The sequence below is a fragment of the Rattus norvegicus genome, chromosome 10 (genome assembly GCF_021556685.1).
Source record: "Rattus norvegicus strain SHRSP/BbbUtx chromosome 10, alternate assembly SHRSP_T2T, whole genome shotgun sequence".
NCBI lineage: Eukaryota > Metazoa > Chordata > Mammalia > Rodentia > Muridae > Rattus > Rattus norvegicus.
In genome coordinates this window covers 44496373-44506103 of record NC_141543.1, presented here as the reverse complement: position 1 = coordinate 44506103, position 9731 = coordinate 44496373, and the positions used below count along the sequence as shown (strand labels likewise).

General features: G+C 41.8%; 1 protein-coding gene across 2 annotated transcripts in view; it reads right to left on the bottom strand.

Moving 5' to 3' along the window:
- The window catches only part of Fnip1 (folliculin interacting protein 1), an 83303-nt gene extending 74559 nt beyond the window's left edge, over nt 1-8744 (bottom strand). Inside the window, 1 exon segment of one of the 2 annotated variants that reach the window (NM_001271163.2) lies at nt 8544-8744. In NM_001271163.2, the coding sequence (NP_001258092.2) occupies nt 8544-8635 (92 nt within the window). In that variant the 5' untranslated portion in view covers nt 8636-8744. 2 annotated transcript variants of the gene reach the window in all.
- Nucleotides 8745-9731: the final 987 nt, after the last annotated feature.

Genomic DNA, 9731 nt, shown 5'->3' with positions numbered 1-9731 from the left:
ATGAACAAAATCCAAAAAAGTGATGAAATTGTGAAAATCATGTAAGAACAGTCCCTAGAATGAGATGCCTCCAGACAGAAAAGATGAGTATCAACAAATTAATCTGTAGAAATCCCTAACCAAAACCCAAGTTATATTATTCTTAATTATCAGAAGGAAAATGCAAAAAATAAAATCCTGTATCTCTTGTGATTTCTCAGCTACAATATTGGAAGCCATAAGACAATAGAGTAATCTCTTTGACTTTCCAAGCTAACATGATTTTTATTTAGATTTTATTTAGAGTTTGTGTATGTATATGTGATATGTGGTTTATGTGTTTGTGTGTGTTGGTCAGAGGTTGACACTGGGTGTCTTCCTCAATAGAATTCTACCTTATTTTTTGAGGTAAGATCCTTCTGAACCTGAAGCTCACTGGTCCCACTATCCCCAGGGACCTTCCTGTCTCTGTCTCCCCAATGATGGAAGATACAAGCAAATGGCACTGAACCCAGATTTTTACACGAGTATTGAGTGTATGTGAACTCAGGTCCTCAAGATTAGGTGACAAGCACTTTCCCGACCAAATCACCTCTCTGGCCCTTCACACTAGAATTCTATAACCATCAGATTGGCAAGCAAACATAAAAGGAGAATTATTTTTTAGGTTTTCAAAATCTTGTTTGAGAAAAAAACATGATTTCTACTATATTTATGCATTGTTATGGATATGTAGTTTGTGGCTTCTATTCTAAATTAAGAATGAACCCAAAATAGAAAAACTAACAGCAAACCCATGAGGCTTGTGTGAACAGACTACATTTGATTCACCTCACTAACTTCACAAGCTGCATTTTCCTGATTTAAATGGAAATCTTTAAAAATTACATACTGATTGTAAAGAAACTTTTAGAAAAGCAGGCCAACAAACCTCAAAGTCCCATCCTCTAAATACAGCATCAGTTGTATAAGCAGAGTTCATCCCATCTACAAATTGTGATTCAATGCTGTCACTCCAACCACTACACTACAGAGGTAGGAGAAGCACATGACACATTCGGAATGGCTTGGAATAGAATGCTACTGTGTCAAAGGACACTCTGTATTAGGCAGTGTGCGTGTACACGGAAACAGGTCCCTGGAGCTCTAGAGGTGTCCTTCCAAAGCTAGGTTAAACTGCTGCTCCAGCTCCCCAAAAGGTTCACTTGACAATCACTCTATACCTAAGGGTCCAGAATGTTCAAACAGGGGAAAAAAAGTTTGTAAAAACCTTCTGTGTTTTTAAACTCTAAATTACCAAAAAGAGATTACTAGTTCATTAATTCATTCTTTTACTCAGTCAGCAATACCCAATGTCAGAGATGACATCAGTAAATACACTATTACATTACTCCAATTGTTACGAGCGGTATCATAATCTATTCTAAGAAATGGGGCTAACCTTATCTTTAAAAAGAAAAATAATGGAAATTTCTTTAAATTAGTAAACAATATCAAAGAAAAACTTGCTTAAATTATTTATTCAATATTATCAAGCAAATAAATAGGAATAATTTTAACCAAATGAAATCTTTTTCTTTTTTTTTTTTCTTCTTTTCTTTTTTTCTTTTTTTTTTTTTTTTTTTTTTTTTTTTTTTGGAGCTGGGGACCGAACTCAGGGGCTTGCGGTTGCTAGGCAAGCGCTCTACCACTGAGCTAAATCCCCAACCCCATAAAATCTTTTTCAATTCCATAATTTAAAATATTTTTATTTCTTAATTTTTATAGTTTGAGAATTTCATTCATACATGTAATATATTTCAAGTTAATTTTTCATTCATTACTTAGTGACTATCTTCTTAAGCCAGGCACCAAAAGTAAACCAATTAGAAGCTATGCCCTTATAGAACTTGAATTCTAGTGAGGATATGGACACCAATGAATACAATTACATCACAAGAAGGGAACAGCCAAAGACTAGGGATGTGGCTCCATCCTAATATATGTGAAGACTTGGGATCCATCTCCAGCATGAAAAGAGGAAGAAAAGGAGAAACACAAATTCTATTACACTTTTTGCTTTATAATTGGAAACTGGGTCTTACTATGTAGCCCTGGCTGGCCTAGAATTCACAATGTAGATCAGCTGGGCCTTAAATTTGCAGGAATTCTCTTTCCTCTGCCTCTTGAATGATATGATTATAGGTACAGATCGATATGCCCTTTTCTTCTGAAGCTTTAAAGGAAAATATGAAGGCCAGGAGATGACTCAGTTGGGTAAGTGCCTGTTGTGCACACATATGGACCTCAGTTCAACCCTACCACCCAGGTACAACTCAGAGCTTTGGGAGAGTGGAGAGTTGGAGACATCCAGAGACTATTACTGCAGAGGATTATTAATACATGTTCCAGAATAGCCTGTCTCAAAACAAGCAAAATAAGAAGCAAACCTATATTAGCTATTCTGCTGTTGCTCTGATAAAATACCATGACAAGACATACACATATGGAAGAGAGAGTTTGTGTTTACTGTTCCAGAGAGTTAAGGCCATCCTAGCAGGAAAGCACAGCAATAAGCAGCAGTTACAGCAGTAGAGTTTCACCTCTTTAACAAGCACAAAGTACAGAAAGCCAACTGTCAGTGGGCACCGGGACTTAAGCCCACCCCAGTGATGCACTTCGTCCAGCAGGCTGACCTCCTAAACCTCCCCAAACAGCGCCAGCACCTGGGGACCAAGTGTTCACATGCCTGAGCCTATGGAGGACATTCCTCAGACAAACCACTAACACTCCAAAATCAAACAACAAAAAGAGAAACGTGAAAGAGGAAATTGGGGTGGAAGGACAGGGAGGGAGGAATCTGGGAAGTGAGGGTTTGGGGAGTTCTAACATTTGAGTACCTATATTAATTTACTCCTCAGAAATACTCTAAGAAGGTGGTATATGTAACAGATGCCTAGACTCTACCAGCGTCTCCCACCCAATCTCAGCTACATCTGATGAGACCTGATCATATTATTAGCTTCAGATATACTACCACAATCAGAAAAACTCCACTGGCCTCAGCACTGGTTAAAGTCTAAGGCAACTGGGGCAATCATGAGTAATTTCACTGGTTATATGAACAGCACAGATTCTCTAAAACTTTTGCTAGAAATCTTGGACTACAGTCTGTCTGCTCCCTGAAGCGATGTCAGAAAGAGCAAGCAGCACTGCATCTAAGACTTCATATGATTAAAAAAGAATGAAGCCTGAGGACTTTCCAATTCAATGCTTAGAATGCAAATACGAGGTGGACGCTCACAACCAACCGCTGAACCGAGAGCAGGGTCCCCAATGGAGGAGTTACAGAAAGGACTGAAGGAGCTGAAGGAGTTTGCAACCCCATAAGAGCCACAATATCAACCAACTAGACCCCCACCCCCACCCCCGAGGGCTCCCAGGGACTAAACCATCATCCCAAGAGTACACAGGGACGGACCCATGACTCCAGTCACATGTGTAGCAGAGGATGGCCTTGTCTGGCATCAATGGGAGAAGAGGCCCTTGGTCCTGTCAAGGCTCGATGCCCCAGTGTAGGAGAATGTCAGGGTGAGGTGGTAGGAGGAATGGGTGGGTGGGCAGCACCCTCATAGAAGCAGGGGGAGATAGTGGATTTCTGGAGGGGAAATTGGGAAAGGGGATAACATTTGAAATGTAAATAAAAATACATCCAATAAAAGAAAAAATGTCAAGAAAAAAAAGAAAGAACCCAATCACCTAACCCCAACAAATCTCAAAAAAAAAAAAAAAAAAATCGGTCTGGTTTTAGAAATTTTTAATCATTACCTATTTCCCAAAGCTGTCTATGCCAACAAATATCACTGGGACAGGAATCCAAATACAGGTCAAATATATCACTTACAACTCAAAAGAAAGCTAGCAGGTCAAGTTGAAAAACTGGACTTAGTTAAGAATCAATCTTCTCCTCCCCCTCCCCCTCTCTCCCTCCCTCCCTCTCGCCCCTTTCTTTTTCTTAACTATAAAGTGCTAAGATGAATTTAGTTTGGAGAAAGTCAAGAAGGACATGAAGAAAGATCCATGAAGAGGTAGTTAGCCACAAAATTTCTGCTACAAACAATAGGAGTAAATGTTCTTAACTGTGCTGGGTAGTTTTATGTCAACTTGACACAAGCTAAAGTCATCTGAGAGGAGGCACTTCAATTAAGACTATGTCTCCATAAGATCAGGCTACAGGTAAACCTGTGCAGCATTTCCTTAGTGATTGATGGGGGAGAGCCCAGTCCATTGTAAGCAATGTCACCCCTGGGCTGGTGGTCCTGGGTTCTATAAGAAAGCAGGCTGAGCAAGCCATGAGGAGCAAGCCAGTAAGCAGTACTCCTCAGTGGCTCCTGCCTCCAGGTTCCTGCCCTGCTTGAGTTCCTGTCCTGTTTTCTTTTGATGATGCACTGTGATGTGGAAGTGTGAGCCAAATAAACCCTTTCCTCCCCAAGCTGCTTTGATCATGGTGTTTCACCACAGCAACAGCAATCCTAACTAAGACACTAACTTAGGAAAATAACAAAAACACAGAAAATTCTCTTTTGAATAATTATTTCTTATAAACACTTAAAACAACCTTATTCACCAAGACAAAAATACTTAAAGCAAGCCTTTTCACGTGAATATAGTTACTGGGTTTACATGCCACTTTTTATTTCCACTTTGAAGTACCTAATGGGAAGAACGCAAGCAGAATCTTCTAAACAGTGCCTTGTTTCTCAAATTCTTTAGATGACCTAAATAAGTTACCATTTCAATTCTATAATGACTCTGGGCATGGTGGCATAGGCCTGTAATTCCCTCCCTCTGGATGAAGGCAGGAAGACTGGGTTTGAGGTCAAACTAAGCTACCCAGTCAGTTCAATTGAGGCCAGCTGGAACAAAATGGTAAGGCTTCATCTCAAAAGAAACAAAAATCAATTCTGCAAATGTCTGAAAAATATCCTAAGCTCATCTTCAGCTCAAGAAACAGATGAAGCAAGCCCGTAAGACTCTGTTCAGTAGGGACCATTCTAAGAGTCAACAAGAGCAGAAAGGCAGCAGTTCCTGGCCATCTTTTCTAATGGGGTAACCATGAAAGACAATATAGAAACATATCTATGGCTTCTTTGTCAAAAGTATCTCCACTGCTGGGCCTTGTACATTGGGTGCTCTAGGAACAGCCTCTTGGAAATAGGTAGTAGCCAATGTCTGTGCTTCATGTGATTTAACAATTTAAGAGGCTGGAGAGACGGCTCAGAGGTTAAGAACTCTAGCAGTTCTTCCAGAGGACTCAGGTTTGATTTCTGTCAGCTACACGACAACTAACAACTATCTGTAACTCCAGTTCTGTGAAATTCATACCTTTTGCAAAAGGCACTGCATGCACATGAAGGCAAAACACCCATACATATAAATTAAGTACTTTCTAAAAAGTGACTTAATATAAGCTGACTAGCATGTCAACTTACCTGCGCACACACAAACACACACAAATTTTGGCCAGTTTAAGCTGACTACTGCACACACACACACACATAATTTCAATCACTCCAAACTCTAGTCACACACACACAATGCTGGCCAACACCTTAGGCAAAGGCAAATTAAAACAATTCAAGGGGTTGGGGATTTAGCTCAGTGGTAGAGCACTTGCCTAGCAAGCGCAAGGCCCTGGGTTCGGTCCCCAGCTCCGAAAAAAAAAAAAGAAAAAAGAAAAAAAAGTTCAATATTACTATATATCCCATAATAGCTACAATCAAAAGACTAAGGAATTATTAGGGGCTAATGAGATGGCTTAGAGGTTAAAGGTACTTGCCATACAAGCCTAGTGACCTGAAAGATATCCCCAGAATTCATGGAAAGGTCAAAGAAGAGCACAGGGTTGCCCTCGGACCTTCACAATACACTGTGGCACATGTATGCCCCTCACACATCCTACATACATACACAGCAAGAAATAATATTTACATTAAATTTATAATCAGTTAAGATAGATATGTTTTGTATCACAATGAAACTATATTAATTTTTAAAAGGATAAAGTACTAGAGAGATTTGTCATAAAAGTTACCTTAATATATTGCTACTGGGACTATAAAACAAGTATTTTTGAAGAAATTTGGAAACTTTTTTAAAAAATAAAACTCTGCACATTAGCCAGCAGTTCTACTGCTCAGTATCTATACCCAGAAGAAACAAAAATTATTTCTAATTAAAGATTTATACACAAATATTCACAGCAGAATTGTTCAAATATCCTCTATCTGATGAGTGAATAAACAAACTATGAGGCTGGACAGATGACCAAATGGTTAAAGTACTTGCCCTGCAAGTGTGAGGACTGGGAGTTCAGATCCCCAGAAACCCACAGAAATGGCAGGTGGGCATTCTCTGTCACCTGTTAGTCCAGTTACATTAAGGCAGAGCAAAATGGTTGCCAGAGCAAGCTGACTACCAAGATCAGAAACGTAGGAAGCTCTGGGTTTGACTATGGGACTCTGTCTTAATAAGAGGAAAGGTCAATCCAAGAGGATTCTCAACATCAAATTCAGCACATGCAGGGGGTGTTGGGGGGGGGGGGATATGTGCCATATCCATACAATAAATCACCTACTTAAAGGATGAATGGAACTACTAAAAAGGGAATGTCATATGTACATCTGAAAAAACATTATTGTAGGTAAAAAGAAGCCAGACATGGCTATGAAAGTTATAATCACATTTATATGAAATGTTCAAAAAGCCAAAATATAATGAAAGAAAGCAGACCAAATTTTACTTGGGTGAAAGGGGGTTAAGGACTGAGGAAAAGGAGTGAGCACAAGTGAAACTCTCGGTTGACAGAATGAATGGCTGTGAAGGTTCAGTGGAGTGGTGTGTATAAACTGTGTACATGTGACGGCACTCAGGGGACTGTAACCTCACGTATACTCATTTTTATTGTATTCTAATTATAGATCAAGGAAGCTTTTTAAAAGCTGGATTAATTAGATCTCAAGTCACTAGGTATGTGATCCAGAATTCCTTTTCTCACATTACACTTGTACACATCTTGTTTTCATAGCAAGCTCTCATGATCAACTGCAGGTATTGGGCTTCCATACTGGAAAAAGGATTATAAAATCATCTCTACATTGCTACTTGCTCTGTCTCATGAGGTTACTGTACAACGAGATAACCAATGGGAAAGTTCTTTGGCAGCAGTAAAGTATTACACAACCATATAGAACACTTAATCAAAAAGTAGATTTTGTTCACATTAAAAAATTGAGACTCTTGTAATCTTATTACCCAAAGTCAGTCTTTGCACAGAAATAGAAAGTTGTCTATTTAAATGTTATCTTTTAAATCTCTCTCCAGAGGCTGCTTCCTGGGTCTCTTGATTTCCTAGGTGTCTTGGTGTATTATCTGGTGTTATCTGCACTTTCGTTTTTCAAAGGAAAAACAAATGTCAGATGACTACAGCACAAGACATTTACTTCCCATTATGAAGAAAAGCCAATACCATGAAAATTCTTTTATTGTGTTTCCAAAACAGTAACTGACCTTTTTCTCCCTTTAAATATCAGTTAAATTACTTGCCATTTAATATTCAATCCCACGCATTGTTTCCTGATGTGATCTGTATTATTGACAGGGTGGATAATTTGAAGAATATTAAAACCCGTAAGACCTATGTAGTGCAATCATCTTATACTTGGGCTTGGTGCAAATTTTGACAGTTTCCCTTTTACTATTACTGTACAACTGAGTTCTCTGCTATACAGCCAAGTTTGTATGATATGTGACATTTGGCCTAGTTACGTGTGCAAGTTTCCACAGCGCATTTTGGAAGACACAACAATATCTTCTTCAAATACAATTTCACGGCTGAATTTAACCGTTGAGTCCAAGCTTCTACATATCTGACAATTCTAAGAAGTTACTGTACCAGCAACAGGTTCTGCAATCAGAAAGAAACAAAGCCTGCAGCAGCAGCAACAACAACACACACACACACACACACACACACACACACACACACACACACACACACACACGCTACCGTTCTCCATTTGCAAGAAACTCCTTTTCAGTAACAGGTGTAAGAAGGGAAAGAAAATTCGACAGCAAGTTCTAACCCAAGTCCTCCTTGAATCCGGCCAGTAGTAACCCTAACCACTTCGGTTTCGCATTTCTCCTTCGATAACACTAAGGTCGCTCGGCACGATAACTGCACAGCTCCAATTTTAGTTTCCAAGAAGCCTGACAGACCGGCAGCCTGCCCACTCGCTCCTCCAGCCTCCTCAGTGCTCCGCAGGTTGGCCGAACGCGGGGCAGTCTGCACAAAGCCATCCGACCGCTGCCGATCACAGGGAGACAGCAACTCCCAGCCCGGCCCGGAGGCCTGCGGTGAGGTCGCAGCCGGAGCAGCGTGCGGACCGCCAGCCTCCGGAGGCCGCGGTGCTGGGGCGGGGGACGCGGCGCGTGGCGCGGGCGGGGCGTAAACAACCGAGCGAAGTGGGCAGGGGACCCTACGCCCCGCCCGAGGCCGCGACCCTCGGGGCCCCGCGACGCCTTACCTGAACGCGCAGTCCGGGTCGCGGGCGTCTCGTCCCGACGCGCCTAACCCGCTCCGCTTGCTGAAAAGCTTCTGGAACAAGGTGGGGGCCATGCTGGCCGCCTCCAGACCGGGGGTCGCTCGGCTGGGAGCTCGCCGGAGGCCCCCCGCTCCTACCGCCGCCCCGCCACCCCCATGGGCGCCTCAGTCATATGACAGAAATTAGTCACTTCAAACGGCCACGGCGCGCGGGGCGGAGCGCGAGATTGAGGTCGCCCGGATTGGCTGGCGACGAGCCGCATCACGTGGCAGCAAACTGAGCGGGGGGCGGGCTGGGGGTGGAGAGGCGGGGCCTCCTGCCATTGGCTGGCCCATGGGTCAGTCACGCGGCCTCTCACGGGGCGGGGCGCGCGAGGGCGCGCTCGGCTGGGTGGCAGAAGAGATCCTCCAGTACCCCGGCCCGCCTCTGGCCCTCCCAAGCTGCTAGGGCTCTAGGAGGAGACCTGGGTCTGCGACTTGAGGCGCGGTTTGCATTGACACCCGCTTTTAGTCTCTAGGAGGATCTAGCGACTGGAGGCTCAGGCTCGATCTCCTTGGTAACCAACAAAATTACAAGCAAAACCAAGGGAGGCAAGCAGCCGTAAAAAAAAAAAAAAAAAAGAAAAAAAAAAAAAAGGCATCCACCTAAAAATATCTAACAGTTTATGCTAAGTATTTAGAATTTGAAAGACTGCGGTTAGTGAGCTCCTCATCACCAAACAAGAAGTTTAGCAAATGTCTAAGGGAGACCAGAATCAGAACTTCCATGAAACAAAGCTATATATCTTAATATCTAGGTATGAGAAAAGGAGGAACCGTGACATTGTAACCAAACGGCAAGACTTCTTTCAAAACGGAAAATACAGCTCACAAACATCCTTCCAGTCTTATCAAAATACCAGTGTTCAGATCAAATTTGTCATCGGTTTACCAGGATAAGGGATTTAGTAGAGTGGAATGCAGTTCTCTGAGAAGTGTGGATGTGGGGAAATATTGGTGTATGCTTGGAAAGCTAGATAAAGACATTTGAGAATTTCACTTAATTAGACATAGGAAACAAGTCTTTAAGAAGTTACCAACTGATCTGTAGTTAGAGTTTAAGAAAAATAAATAAGTAGCCCTAACGTGGAAAAAAGAAAAATTAGCAGAATATTTTATATCGTTAATAATC